Below are 15,136 nucleotides of genomic sequence, written 5' to 3'. Positions count from 1 at the left end.
GGGAGAGGGAGAAGATGAGAAAGAATGGAGGGGAGAGAAAGAACAATGAGACTTCAAGTACCCATAAGTCCCTTTCCTTATCTATCTCTGTCTCTTCCTCTCACATCCTCCCTCCCTCTCTCCTCCCTCCTCCTTCTCCCCCTCCCTCCCTCCTCCCTCCAGGGACATGGGTGACGACTCTACACCTTCAGGCGGTTCCTCCTAACCTAAACCTAAACCTAACCTAACCTCCAGGTAGTGTTAAGGGGTTTAATCTTCAGGTGATCCAAAATCTTTACCTTTATTGAAGTTAAAAAAATATTTAACGTGCTTTAAGAAGAAGAAGAATAGCGGGAGAAGGAGGAAGAATTAGAGGAAGAGTAGAAGGAGAAGGAGGAAGAGCAGAAAAAGAAGAAGACGAAGAAGAAGAATACGGGTTAGTTAACAGGTCAAGGGAGTGAGTGACTTTAGGTACAATTCGAGACCCAAGACACGAGAAGAACAAGAAGAACACGTAGAGAGGCAGGAAGAAGAAGAAGAAGAAGAAGAAGAAGAAGAGAAAAGAAGACAAAAGACGATGAAGAAGAACAACAACAAAGGAGAAGGAGGATGACAGCAAGGAGAAGATGAAGCAATAGAAAATGATAAAGAAGGGAGAATAACAACAACAAAATGACGAAGACGTAGAACAAGACGAAGATGATGATGATGATGATGATGAAAAAGAAGAAGAAGAGGAACAACAATAATAATAAAAAGAAGAATAGTAGTAGTAGTATCACATCGTGGGAGTGGGTGGTGAGGAACAACTTGAGGGCACACAGTCGCTTGGGGCGGTAAAGTCAGGGTGGCAGAGCGTGAGAAGACCAGCCCCTGTACCCTGGCCTGAGATGATACACTCCTTGAGAGGGTGGGTGTTGGTGCTGATGCTGCCAGGTGGATGGAGGGGAGGCAGTCTCTCCCTCTTTCCTTCAATGTTTCTCGCCCTTCCTCTTGTTTTCCTTATCCCCTTCCTCCCTCTTTCCTTCCGTCCCCCAGTCTTTACCGCCCTCCCTCACTCTTTTCCCCCTCCCTCACTCTTTTCCTCCCTTCCTCACTCTTTTCCTCCCTTCCTCTTTTCCTCCCTCCTTCTTTTCCTCCCCCCCCTATTTTCCTCCCCACTCCCTTCCTCCCCCCTCCCTCTTTCCTTCCTTCCTCCCTCCGTGTTTCCTCTCCCCCTTTCCTTTCTCTCTATCCCTCCTTCCTTTCTTCTCGACATATCCCCCTCCCCTTCCTCTCTCCCTCCCTCCTTCCTTCAGGTCATGGGAATTATTATTAGTTCATGGCACAGGTGTCCTAATTACCATGAGAAATATGAGCCAGCGGTGCAAGTGTCCACATCAAGGTGTCCTAATTACCATGAGAAACAAACCAATGGTGGAAATATCCCGGTCGTGAAATTTAGGCCACCATGAAGTCGAGAAATTCATGGTGGCAGTGCCATTATTTTCATGGGAGGAGGAGGTGGTGGTACATGTTGCCACGAGAAGGTCATGAGAATGTAGAGATCGTGTTTGAGGTGTCGAGAGAATCCATGAGAGTAATGAGGAGTTTGAACCCACGCTAGAGTCCTCCTCCTGGTTGCCATGGAGATGATGGGGGTCGTGTGGAATTCAAATACTCATGGTGGAAGCCGTCCATGAGGTGGTGATGGAAGATAAGCTTTGACTGTCACGAGGGTGAGACATTCAAGAACGTAGAGAGGAAGTCATGAGTATTTTGTTGTGAGTTATGAGGTAAGGAAAATAAAGAGTTTATTTACTGTTTTTCTTAGAGGAGTATTTTGATTTATTATAACATGGGATTTTAGAGTAGCTGAAGATTAGACCCCCAATTTATTTCACCTGATGATTAAATACGCTAACTCTAACCTAACTCTAACCTAACCTAACCAAACCTAACGCTAACCTGACCTAACCTAACGCTAACCTGATCTAACCTAACGCTAACCTGATCTAACCTAACGCTAACCTGACCTAACCTACCGCTAACCTAACGTTAACCTAACCTAACCTGACCTAATGCTAACCTAACCCCCAGGAAGTTTTAGGGGGGTTTAATCTTCAGGTGATACAATTATCCATTAGTTATGTAGGTTTTGCATTACTGACCACAAGAAATACCTCACTATGGTCACGTATGGTAATGGTAGGTAATGGTAACCTAATGGTGGGTGGTTATGTTACCTGAGTTTCCCATAATTACCAACAAGACGCTAATGGTGGGTCGCGTTACTATAAGGCGCTGGGGGTCACTATAGGGGGCTGGGGGTCACTATTAGGGGGCTGGGAGGTCACTATTATTGGGCTGGGAGGTTACTATTTGCTGGTCCTTATTGGCTGGGGAGGTCACTATTATGGGGCTGGGAGATAGTCAGTATTAGGGGCTGGGAGGTCAGTATTATGGGGCTGGGAGATAGTCACTATTATGGGGCTGGGAGGTCACTATTATTGGCTGGGAGGTCAGTATTATGGGGCTGGGAGATGGTCACTATTAAGGGGCTATTCTTCAGGTAATCCGAATAATACTTGTAAGACATAGTAGTACGTGGCAACACAGGTCTCGAGACGTTCATGTGAGTGATACGACAACAGTGTTCATTATGTGTAGTGTGAACTGTATTTATTTTAGTGTGCTTGAGGCAGCGTGTGTGTGTGGGGGGGGAGGGGAGTGTTAAGTTTAAACCACAATGACAGGATGTAAGGTGAAACACACACACACACACACGTACACACACTCATACTCTCTCTCTCTCTCTCTCTCTCTCTCTCTCTCTGCAACTGTGACCTGTTAGTGAACTGTATAATTCCTAAATGACTGTGTAACTGTGACGTATGAACTTGTGTTAAACTGTATCACCCCTAAATGACTGTATGACTGGCAGAAGACGACGATGATCACCTAAAGAGAGTCTAAACTGCCCTGACAATAAACTCATTATCCGCCAACACACTCTTGATGACCAGGTGATAATCTGTGACGTCATGCGGCAGGTAAATTAATTATTGTGTAGAGTCAGGTAGGCCTAGTCATCATAGCCCAGGGATGGCTTTAGGACATAGGAAATAATTTGAGAACTTTTAGATTATTGTTAACTAATCTTTGTGATGGATTATTTTAGGAAATTATTATTCTTGGTGTATTATTACTTACGAGATTGGATTAGTTTAGTGTCTTGGTTACATGGTTTGGATAGGTTAGGTTAGATTAGGTTACGTGGCTTGGTGTGTGTGTGTGTGTGTGTGTGTGTGTGTGTGTGTGTGTGTGTGTGTGTGTGTGTGTGTGTGTGTGTGTGTGTGTGTGTGTGTGTGTAATATGTATGTAATTGACGGTTTATTGAAAAAGTTCTGCAGCCCGAAGGCTGAAAATATACATTGGACATAAATGACTTATTACATACATTGGTGGTTTAACAAAAGCCTTCGTTAGAAGGTGTGTGTGTGTGTGTGTGTGTGTGGCTGAGGCTGACCTCTGCTTTATGATATTCGATTGACATTCCCTCGTGACACATGGCGCCTCGGATTCTATGACATATAATTGACACATTGCCTCGTGACCCCAAATAAATTACACTTTATGACACATGACTGACATATTGGCGCGTGACAGTCGGCGGCTGGACTGTCACGCGAGATGAAAAAGGGAGACTTTCACTGGCACACACACACACACACACACACAATACTCTTCGTGTGTACCTGTCATTGCTATCCAGGGTGGTAGATGACAATGCCTGATCCACCCTACCACCCCTCTGCTACTGTCAACATGTTATGTGTTGCGTGTGGGAGTGTCATGAGAGAGGGTGGGGAGGGGAGGTTCATGAGTGTTTGGTAGATAGTAGTTGTGTTTATTGTGATCATGAAGCACTGTTGAAAAAAATGGGTAGGTTGACACTTGAAATAATAACAACAACAACAACAACAACATAGGGTTCCTTACCAACACACACACACACACACACACACACACACACACACACACACACACCCCACTGGACTCTCACAGTGGACTAAACATCAACACTACGCCTTCCCAAAACCTGTCACAACACACGATTGCGGTGAAGTAAAACGACAAAGTTAACATTTGTGGTCGTGATGTGAAGACGTAGTGATAGTGTAGCTACAAATGGGTTTACTTGAAGATTAGACACCCCCGCTTATTTTACCTGCTCCGGGATTAGGTTAGGTTAAATTAGATTGGGGTAGGTCAAGTTAGGTTTAGATTAGGGCAGGTTAGATAATGTTAGATAGAATAGATTAGGGTAACCTGGGTTAGGTTAGGGTGGCTTAATCTTTAGGTGAAATAAGCTAGGGTGACTAATTTTAAGGTGAAACTCATAAATATCTGCTCCCCAAAGAGAAGAAAAAAAAGTTGATTGGGAGGAAGTATCAACAGAAAACGGTACTTAAATAGGGGAGGGGATACTGTGTTGAATGTTTGTTTTTATACTGTCGTGATGTAATGAGCTGCTGAATGGTATTTTGGCCACAAAAATGTTAGTTGAATGGAAATAGTGATAAAAACAAGATGGTCTACTTAATTTGTTCAGGAAAAACAGCTTTGTGGTATATCTTTGACAAAAACAATCAGCTGTACTGGTTTTGTTTTGATCTGACTAAAATTAATTATGATGAAACATTGAAAAAAAAGATTAAAAGCCATTTGATCTACCTGTGGTTATGGACTATATCTCAGTGGAGTTTATTCTATGAAAATTATTTTGGGTCAAATTATGATAGCCCCCAGCTTATTTTACCTTAAGAATAACAATCCAAAAACCTAATCTAACCTCACTAAACCTAATAGGATGTCATTAAAGTTGGTATATTTGGGTGTGATGTTTAGCGTACATAGATCTGAACTGTGCATCTATGTCCGGATTATTATCACTCAGTTCCATATTGATTGAAGTTTGTTTACTGATAGACTGCCATGGTTATAATTCCTTCCTTCCTTCCTTCCTTCCTTCCTTCCTCCTTCCTTCCCCTCGCTCTTCCTGCACCCCTCTCCATTTCCTCCCCCTTTCCCATTTCTCTCTCTCTTCCCCTCTCCCTCCTACTAACTCACCACCCACCCGCCCTCCTCGGCCACCGTCAACGCCACAAAAACAGCCAAACTTTCCCAGCGGGCCGACATTGTTGATAAAGGTCCGCCCACTGCTAATTAGGGAGGGTTATTTGTAAAGCGAGATTATGTAGTGATGATGTTTTGATGGTCTCTCTCTCTCTCTCTCTCTCTCTCTCTCTCTCTCTCTCTCTCTCTCTCTCTCAATTAACTCCCGGTTAGTTTAAATATTTTCCCAAATTTTAACCAGTCGACCTTAAATTCTTATCAAAATAAATCTCGTGAGTTTCCTTTCCTCGGAATGTGTTAAAGTAATGCTGAAATTCCCTCACTATAACCTTTAAGGGCGTCTCGGAACATTGAGTGTTAAAATTTCCATCAGATTCCATTTGGTGTTGTGGTTTGACTGTTAAGACGTGCCTATAAACATCTAATGGATAGTATAAACGGACTGTAAACGATGAAACAAAAACGAATCGCATAGACGAAATGTAAACAATGAAACAAAAACGAATCGCATTGACGGACAGCAAACCTTAAAATAAACACGAATCGCATATCCCTAAGTCAGTGGGCGCTGATCTGTGTGACTGTGGACGACTTTTTCCCCCCCAGATCGACGGGGCAGTAAAATGGCGTCTCTCTCATCTCTCGGTCAACACACGATTAATTTTCCCAATAAGGTGGTTATGGAGGTTATTCCTCTCTCTCTCTCTCTCTCTCTCTCTCTCTCTCTCTCTCTCTCTCTCTCTCTCTCTCTCTCTCTCTCTCTCTCTCTCACCAAACTTCTTCATACCTCCTCCATCAAGCCCCCCCCCTCCTTTATCAAGCTCCTCCCTCTCCCCCTCCTTCATCAAAGTGCCTCCCATCAAGCCTCCCCCTCCCCCTCCCCCCTCCTTCATCAAGCCCCCTCCATCAAACCCCTCCCCTCCTTTATCAAGCTCCTCCCCTCTCCCCTCCTTCATCAATCCCCCTCCATCAAGCCTCCCCCCTCCCTCCCTCCTCCATCAAGCCCCTCCCCCTCCTTGTCATCCTCCCCTCCCCTCCTCCATCAACATCAAGCCCCTCCCTCCCTCCATCACCAGGCCCCTCCCTCCCTCCATCACCAGGCCCCTCCCTCTTTCCCTCCCTCCCTCGCTAATTACATCACAAAGAATGATTCTCAAAGGTTTGTCATTTTAATATTTTCCACCTGATTGGATATTGTCAAATTAGTTTTGGATCACCTGAGGATTAGACACCCCAGCTTATTTCACTTGATGATTAAAACCCCCTAATGCTACCTGGGGCTTAGGTTAGATTAAGTTCTCTTGGGTTAAGTTAGATTAAACTCGATTAGATTAGGTTAGTTTAGGTTAGGTTAGAATAAACTGGAGAGGCTAACCTTCAGGTGATCAAATATTTCTTTTATGTTCGTTTATTCATCACAACAATATTTCCTTGATCCCGTCACATTTTGCATATTTTCCCACGAGGTAGGTGTGTGTGTGTGTGTGTGTGTGTGTGTGTGTGTGTGTGTGAGAGAGAGAGAAACTGCCCGGCGAGATACCCGTGTGAGACCTTAGGTACTAATTACTGTCCTCACCTGTCTCCTAAAACACCTGGTCGGTCCTGTAACATCGTCAAGTCTTTTGTAACTGTTATGGTGGATGGTGACGAGATTGACGACCGCAGTGTAACGAGTTGGTGTTTCTGTTACCTGGTGTTACGTTCTGTTACCTGGGAGATTAACGTTTTAGTGAAAGTATTGTCAAGGATTAAATTATTATGTAATTAACGTATGTTGCTAGGGATTAACGTTTATTGCCAGGAATTAACGTGTGTTGCTAGGGATTAACGTGTGTTGCTAGGGATTAACGTGTGTTGCCAGGGATTAACGTGTGTTGCCAGGGATTAACGTGTGTTGCTAGGGATTTATACGTATTAGTAATGGTCACTACCGAAAATTAACTGCAAATAATTATTAACCCTAAAATTACCAAAATATTTAAGGTAGATTTTAAAAACTTTGGTCCTAAGGGAAAGGAGAGAGAGAGAGAGAGAGAGAGAGAGAGAGAGAGAGAGAGAGAGAGGCCCACATTTAGGGTTATTTTAAGGGCCATTACCTACGCTATTATGATCTTAAACACGGCATGAAGCTCGCTATGGGAACCTGGCCTTTTTTTTTGTCTCCCAGGATTAACAACGTAGAAATTCAGTATAGGTGAGAGTGATAAAGTCCGTCATGGGAAAAATACGGTGAATATTAATTTCTTATTGCCAACGGCGATAATTTGAGTGTAAATTTTGTAGTTCCGTCCGTCCGTCCGTCCGTTCGTTCGTTCGTATTAAAGGGGTTGATGCATCTTATTTACGGGGCTAAGTTATCGTACTCAAGAGGTTAAGCCATCGTACTCGAGAGGTAAAGTCATCGTGCCCGAGAGGTTAAGTCATCCTACACAAGGCGTTGACGTCCCACTGACCACCCACGGAGCCCCACTGACCTCCCTACCTCCCTACTCTCCCTCCTCAGGCTAAATGACCCTCACCTTCCCAAGTCAAATGATTAAGTAATTATCCTTGGACTTAACGACCTACACGATGGTAATGACTGGTTGTGTAAGTGATTGGTTATTCCATTGTAAACAAATATCTCGTGAGCTCTGAATTGGCTTGTAAATGAGAAGGTGTGTTTATACCAGACAATGTAAACAATATATGGATCACCTGAAGAATAGCCACCCTAGTTTATTTAATCTTAAGATTATCCATCTTAACGCTAAAGCTAACCTAACCTAACGCTAACCTAACCTAACCAAGCTCCATCCCAGCCCAAGTTAACAGTGTAATGGACTGATACATTTACCTTCGTGCTGTTGTCTTTATGTATTTCAGACCCTAAAGGTGTTGTCTTAAACCTACCTATTAACTTTAGATAACACCTGTACGTTACACACAGTCATTTACACCTGCAGATGTGTTCAGTCGGTTTCAATCTTCCTCGAGCAGATAAACGGTTGATATTATTAAAGGTAAAGACATGACATGAAAATTAGACATCCCAGTTTATTTCATCAGAGGATTAACCACTCTAATCTAACCTAACCTGCAGGTAGCGTTAGGTTAGGTTAGCGTTGGTTGGGGTGTCTAATCTAAAGGTGATCTAAACTTGCTTGGCAGTGTAGGTGGTGGAGGGTGGCCAAGCGTGTGGTTCTGTTGTAAACATTGGCTCTGGTTGGCCTCCTTTGCCTCACACCACAGGCTCATATAATGTGTGAGGAAGACCCGAGTTCACCGGCCATAAACATCTCTCACTGTCTCGTCTGTAGCTTTGATTCTTCTTCCTCCTCCTCCTCCTCCTCCTCCTCCTTCTCCTCCTCCTCCTTCTCTTCCTCCTCCTCCTCCTCCTAGCTTTAAGGAAGAACCAACACCATGATTATGACTGGTTGGAAAATATCTACGAGTTTTCTTTTACAACCTGAGGTGATCCTTGTGCTGATTCAATGAAGATCTATAGATTTTAACTTAATGGCTCACAAGACGAGAGAGAGAGGATGTGGTGGTGCAGGTGAGCTGAGGTGGTGATGACAGGTAGATGGGACCTGGGTATTACCTGGGCAACAGATACCCTTGTACACCGCACCTTCTGTTTGCCCGGGACCCAGGGAAAGAGAGAGACTGTGTGTGTGTGTGAGAGAGCAGTATTTATCTAGGCAAGGATTCAGTTCCCATGGAAACATTGAAGGTAACATCATCACCTACACTAGGGTCCGTCCTGCGAGGGTCGGGGAGGCCATGGCGCCCACGCTCTGGCCACTAATTGTTTGAAAGCCAATTAACCCCGGCGTCAGGAGGCGTCGGTGTCACTGTACACAGACAGCCGAACTCCTCTTCTCTCCTACAGGTGTCTCTCTATCCTGCACTCTTTCTCACGTCTTTCCTCTCGTGTGCTTTGTATTTCTCAGTGCTCTCATTCCGACGCTTTTCTCTTCTGTCTAAGGCTTGGCTTACTCCCTGCCATCGGTTTTCTATCCGGGCTTCTCATCTCCGACAGCTTCTATCCCGACGTGCTCACCGACGCTATCCAACCATCAGTGTTTGTGGTAGGGAATAACTCTTACTCATGCTTCTACTGTACAGATGTTTTTATCACCTCCTTTAGCATTTATTAACATCGTTCACATTTGCCACTTATTATCAATCTATTTATTTCCTCCCTTATTCATAATATTCTAGTACCTCCCCCCCCCACCTATTGTTTTGGGGTATTAGTGTACATGAGAGTCAGTTGCGTGCTTGAGTTACGGTTGAGGTAAAATCTACACAGGGAAGTTTAGGTTCGTCGTGTTTATTTTGTACAGACCAGCGCGCTCACCTGCTCCTCCCCGCCCGCTCCCAGCTGGTCGTCGCCATAACAACCACGAGTGAGCCAGACATCAGCTGACTGAGGTAAACAAAGGATCGGCGGCTGTTGCAAGATTGTTTTGGTCTGGCCAGCTGATTGATGAAATTATGGCGCGGTTGTTGGGAACTAATATGGTTTGGTCATTACTTTTAGGTTATATTAACACACACACACACACACACACACACACACACACACACACACAGGGCCGTAATTGAGTCACGGCGGAAGACTCGACTGTTGCATTTCCTTCCCTACATCCCTGAGTTATGTTTTCCTCCTTAACTCTCCGGCAAGAAACACGTCACTGGGTAGTTTCATTCGTTTACCTTGTATTAGTGTTGTGCTTTAAGGAGAAGAATGCAAGAGAGTTAAATGATGGATTACCTGAAGATTAAACACCCTTATGCAGAACCTAGTCTAACCTAACCTAACCCAACCCAACCCTAACCTAACTCAACTAGAACTTAACGTAACCTAACTTAAATTGACTCTAATCTAACCTAATCTAATCTAACTTAACCTAACCCAACTGGAACTTAACGTAACCTAACTTAACTCGACTCTAACCTAACCCCCCAGGAATCAAATCATAGGTGAGCGCCAGGCCAGGTGCGGTGAGGGCGGGGCATCAGGGCCAGGTGGGAGGACAAGCTTAATTAGCCTTTCTACCTGTGCCTCAGGTGTTCCGGGAGGCTGGGAGATGCTCCACGTTCTCATCTCCACTCTCACTGGCTTATTGGTTTAATCTGACAGGTGGTGCAGTTAAGGTGGTCCTGGTTGACAGTCCCTGTACAGATCTGACAGATGGTACACGATATTCCTGTCTCTCTCCCTCTGTCTCTTTCTCTCACTCTCTACCTTTCACTCTCCCTCTCACACTCTCACTCTTTATCTCTCCCCCACCCCCCCTCTCCCTCACCCCCTCCCCTCTCCCTCACCCCCTCCCAATCTCAGGTCTCCCGTCTTGTCCTGAATCTTGTTAGAATAATTATTCGAGCATATTGATGCGTTAGTTGTCATGGTGTGAGAGATGGTGTGAGAGATGGTATGAGAGATGGCGTGAGAGATGGTGTGAGAGATGGTGTGAGAGATAGCATTATTTTTGTTGAGAGGAATTAAAGAGTTATACAGTAAACATCAGGAGAGAGAGCGCGGGGTTCTGTGGAAGGGATGTTGGGGGTCAGGGTTAAGGGGAGAGGTCAAACGATATGTGATTTTTTTTCGTTTTAATTCAGATTACTCGACAAGTACAGGTGTAAGCTCAGGTACAGGTGTAAGTACAGGTACAGGTGTAAGTACAGGTACAGGTGTAATTACAAGTACAACTACAGGTCTACGTACAGGTACAGGTGTAATTACAAGTACAACTGCAGGTGTAAGTACAGGTATATTTCAAGTTAAAACACAAACCATCTCTTTATTTAATTGCTACTTGTGTAAGACATAACAAGTAACGCCAGCATTAATTATCTCTCCTTCAGGAACTCCAACCGCTACGTACACCAGCCTGGCCGTATTGAAGACTATGTTCCTGGGTACTCCTCACTCTCGGAGAAGGAGCTGAAGAAGGTGAGGTGTATGTGTGTGTGTGTGTGTGTGTGTGTGTGTGTGTGTGTGTGTGTGTGTGTGTGTGTGTGTGTGTGTGTGTGTGTGTGTGTGTGTGTGTGTGTGTGTGTGTGTGTGTGTGTGTGTGTGTGTGTAAGTAACCAGATCAACACACACACTACCGTCCTTATCTTAAGAAGTGAAAAACAATAATGAGTCTATGCATAAAATATAATCCTATTATGTACTAAATCCGTTGATAAGATCTTTTAGCAACATAACGGGTTTTTTTATGCAGGAGTGTAATAAATTTAATAATAATAGTATATTAGCTTTGACGCTCATATCTTATTGCAAAGATGCTAAATAATATCCATATTCGACATTCATGTAATATAATTCACTAAATAATAATAATGATAACTAATAACAAAGATGATAACTAGACGGTATAAACAAAACACTAACTGTACCTCGATATAAGTAAACATATCTACATTGTTGTTATAGAAGAGAGAGATAATTGATGTATGTGTGTGTCAGAGTATATAACTAAGTCATTCAAACCATCAAAAGCCTCTGTAACATAATTTGGTATTTATTAATGTGAAGAAAAAAAAATTAACAAAAGCAAAATTCCATGATGTGAATTGTCCTCTTCTTTCACGTTGACTTTGGCAGTTTTTACAGTCCAGAACACCTGTAAGTATATTGGTCTACAGTAGTTATCAGCATTTTAGTATTAACATGAAAATTCTTCTAAATTGGTGTATTGCCAAATTTTCATCATATTTGGAGTATTTTTTTTTTGAGAATTGAATGGCCGTGATTTTAACTCCCTTGCTGCTACTCAGATTAATTTTTTATTATACGAAATGTGAATTTCTTTTGTTACTTTCGATCTTGTTTTGACCTGCGAGGGAGCTGTGATCCGCTGGCCTTTACTTCTCAGGGTTTTTGTGAGCTGAGAATCACCTTTTAGAGTGCACGTTTGTTTGTTGTTATTGTTGTTGTGAGTTGGGTAGTGTGCAAGTGTTGTTGTAGACTGTGTGTTTTACTCTGAGGAATGTCTGTCAACCACAACATATGTTACTGACTCTCTGTATTACGACCACTGTTCTAAATCCACTGTTTTGCGACCATTGTGTACTACGACCACTGTGTACTACGACCATTGTGTATTGCGATCTCTGTTTTACGACCACACGGAGTAAATAGGTGTAAAGGGTCTTGGTACAGTAGGCAGGTTCAAAGGCTGGACGACTACCACGAGAGTTGAACTAAAGTATAAGAGTGTGTGTGTGTGTGTGTGTGTGTGAGAAATACTGTACCAGGGTTTGTGGTGGGGGGGGGTAGTTGAGGTAAGGGGCAGATTGAGGAAGGAGAGGAGGACCATCTATACCTTTTAGATTTCTCCTTCCTTCCTCATACCTCATCATAGTCATTATCATCATCGCCACTACCATCATCATAATTCACCATCATCATCATCATCATCATCATCATCATCATCATCACCACCATCATCACCACCACCACCACCCACCCACCACCACCCCCATCAACGTGTTCACACAATTTTCTTCTCTTCCATGTGACCCAGAATCCGGAGGCAGACATAAAGCTTGAGGTTGGTTTTGTATATACCATATTTTGTAACTTTACTTCCATTTCTTCATTTTTCCCCCCTCAGAAACTTACGATTTTTTTTAATACCTCAAGAGAAACTTACGGTTTTTTCTATATTTTGGCTTTTGCAATATTTCTCATCTTGGTAATTGAGGATTTATTTCTTTACATGGTTTACAGGACGTGCATGTATGATATAGTCTTCTAGAAATATATATAAATCTTCATTTCCGGTTTTGTTTGTACTTTTGTTTTTGTCTTCTTCAGATAACACGCAAAATAATTGTCTTCCTCTCCTGATGATTCGGATATTTGTTTTCTTCATATTAACAAAAGATAATTATTGTCTTCTATTGTGACATATATATTTTAATATTAATTATCGTCTCGTCTTCTTTTGTCATGAATGTTACTTAGAAATTTCAAGACAACTCAAGTCAATATTTTCTACAATAGTCTTCCTTTTTGTTTTTTTTGTCACTTATCGTTTTCTGTATACTTTCCCGCGGTAACTATAACAATTGTCTTCCCTATAACTAAACTCACTAACAAATATTTTTAAAATCTCTTCTTACTAACAATTGGTAAGTTTTTTTCTCATTTGATTCACTAGATTTATATAATAATTGTTTTATGTTTTATAATGTTTTAACCCTGTTTTCTCTTACGACAATACTACTAACCAGCTACCCCTGTCTTATGTTAAGTTTACACCTGTAACTAGTTAATATCTTGTGATTTTCCCGCTTCTTGCAGTTTATAATGACAGTGCATAAGTTTCCTGTATAAGTATATAAGTTACTACTACGTTAGGTTTGCTCAGCCCAGCTTACTTAAGATCCAAGTGCTGAAGTGTATGTGTTTTCTAAGTGGACTTATCCCTTATGGCTGTTTAGTTGGCTTTGAAGTATTTGTTAAGTTGTGCGTTTTTTGTCATGAGTGTGTATTTAATTAACAACTTAACGTTCTTCATTTGTTTTGGTCGGTTCATAGAGTACTGTATACTGTATTTACTTAACAACGTTCTTCATTGTTTTCAATACTTGTACCCCCCAAAATAACTACAGTAATTGAACGTTTTGTATTCGTCTCTTCATAGAATTAATTCCTGAATCTCGAAGACCCGCATTTCAGCTTCCAAAAATGCCGGAAATATTATTTTATACACAGCACGTGAAGATTAGCCCCCCTCAGCCTTTTTCAGCTTAAAATTAACCAGGGTGTTTAATCTTCACATGATCCTTCTCTAAATATGTGTACTGTACGTAAATGCCACCTTATGATGTAACTCACTATACGAATCAACGCGACTTACGTATATACACTTTTATCGTGAGGAATGAATCGTGTTAAATGTGTACAGCCACGAGCAAAAGTCCCTGTACACTCCTGTTCAACACTCTACCAAACCACCCAGATGAGGTACCTGATTGGAGTCTCGTTTTCATCTGATTGGAGACTTGTTTCAGGTGTTCGAAGTCTCTCAGGCATGTACAGGGACTTTTTACATGTAGCTGAATCCCCTCTTCCCTCCCACGAGCCTCAGGGAGCCTCAGGGAGCAAAAATTCGTGTCTTACTAACGTTTCACGATCTCTTCTTTTACAGACACAGACACAAGAGCCTCCACCGGTGTCTGTTAACCATAGGTACAGTTCACAGAAGATGTCCATGACCCAGTGAGTATACCGACTGTCTGTGTGTTATCCGTGTCTGTTAATAGTGTCAGTGTCTGTTCCGTGTTTCTTCCGTGTCAGAGGATGGTGTAGTTTGTCCCCAAGGCAGGAGTCCTACCCCCTTGCACAGTGCCCTGAAGGAATCCTACCCCTTATACAATGACCCGAAAGAGTCACTGCACATTACCCTGAAGGAGTCCTACACTTTCATAGTACCCTGAAGGAGTGCTACCCCTTACACAGTGCCCTGAAGGAGTCCTACCCCCTTACATATTACCCTGAAGGAGTCTTACCCCCTTACATATTACCCTGAAGGAGTCCTAGCCCCTTACACAATGCCCTGAAGGAGCGTCTAAATTTCCTATCTCTTACACAGTGCTTTGAAGGAATCCGGATACGAGAGCGACAGTACCCTAGTGTTCAGGAAGCGTGAGGACGCCCGCCGTCAGGCCCCCGACCCCAGGAAGACGAGCCAAGTGTATCGTCAGGTGAGTCGTCTTCTGTTGTATCTCAAATTTTACCAAGGTTATCTGTTTACACTGTACAATGTTGACTTCTATATCGTAAAATATGAAGTTTACAAAGCCGGTCCACCATTTACTGTATAACAAATATCAAATTTACTGTGCTTATGTCTTTTACAAGTATGTTTGTATGCCTCCTATCCTGGAAAGCTTCAGATTTACAGTACTTGTTTCTGGTATTTATAATTGTAAGTATCTACAGTGTTAACTTGCCATTTAATATAGGATTGAACCCCATATATCCATCTGAACTTTTGAAATACCTTATAAGGAATTTGAACACTGTGAA

The 15,136-nt window shown here is 42.6% G+C and overlaps 1 protein-coding gene across 6 annotated transcripts in view; it reads left to right on the top strand.

Annotated features, from left to right (window-relative positions):
• The window catches only part of LOC121855197, a 242,033-nt gene that overhangs the window by 192,521 nt on the left and 34,376 nt on the right, over window positions 1-15,136 (top strand). For all 6 annotated transcript variants that reach the window (XR_006086745.1, XR_006086744.1, XM_042350065.1 and 3 more), the window contains exons 19-23: window positions 10,957-11,044; window positions 11,702-11,722; window positions 12,624-12,650; window positions 14,256-14,326; window positions 14,700-14,811. Coding sequence is in view for 4 of the 6 variants with exons in the window: in XM_042350065.1 (XP_042205999.1) it covers window positions 10,957-11,044; window positions 11,702-11,722; window positions 12,624-12,650; window positions 14,256-14,326; window positions 14,700-14,811 (319 nt within the window). In the remaining 2 variants the exon portion in view is untranslated. The remainder of the gene's footprint in view (window positions 1-10,956; window positions 11,045-11,701; window positions 11,723-12,623; window positions 12,651-14,255; window positions 14,327-14,699; window positions 14,812-15,136) is intronic.

The sequence above is a fragment of the Homarus americanus genome, unplaced genomic scaffold (assembly GCF_018991925.1).
Source record: "Homarus americanus isolate GMGI-L3 unplaced genomic scaffold, GMGI_Hamer_2.0 scaffold7504, whole genome shotgun sequence".
NCBI lineage: Eukaryota > Metazoa > Arthropoda > Malacostraca > Decapoda > Nephropidae > Homarus > Homarus americanus.
The sequence above is the reverse complement of the archived record's forward strand: the minus strand, read 5'-3'. Positions and strand labels throughout refer to the sequence as shown.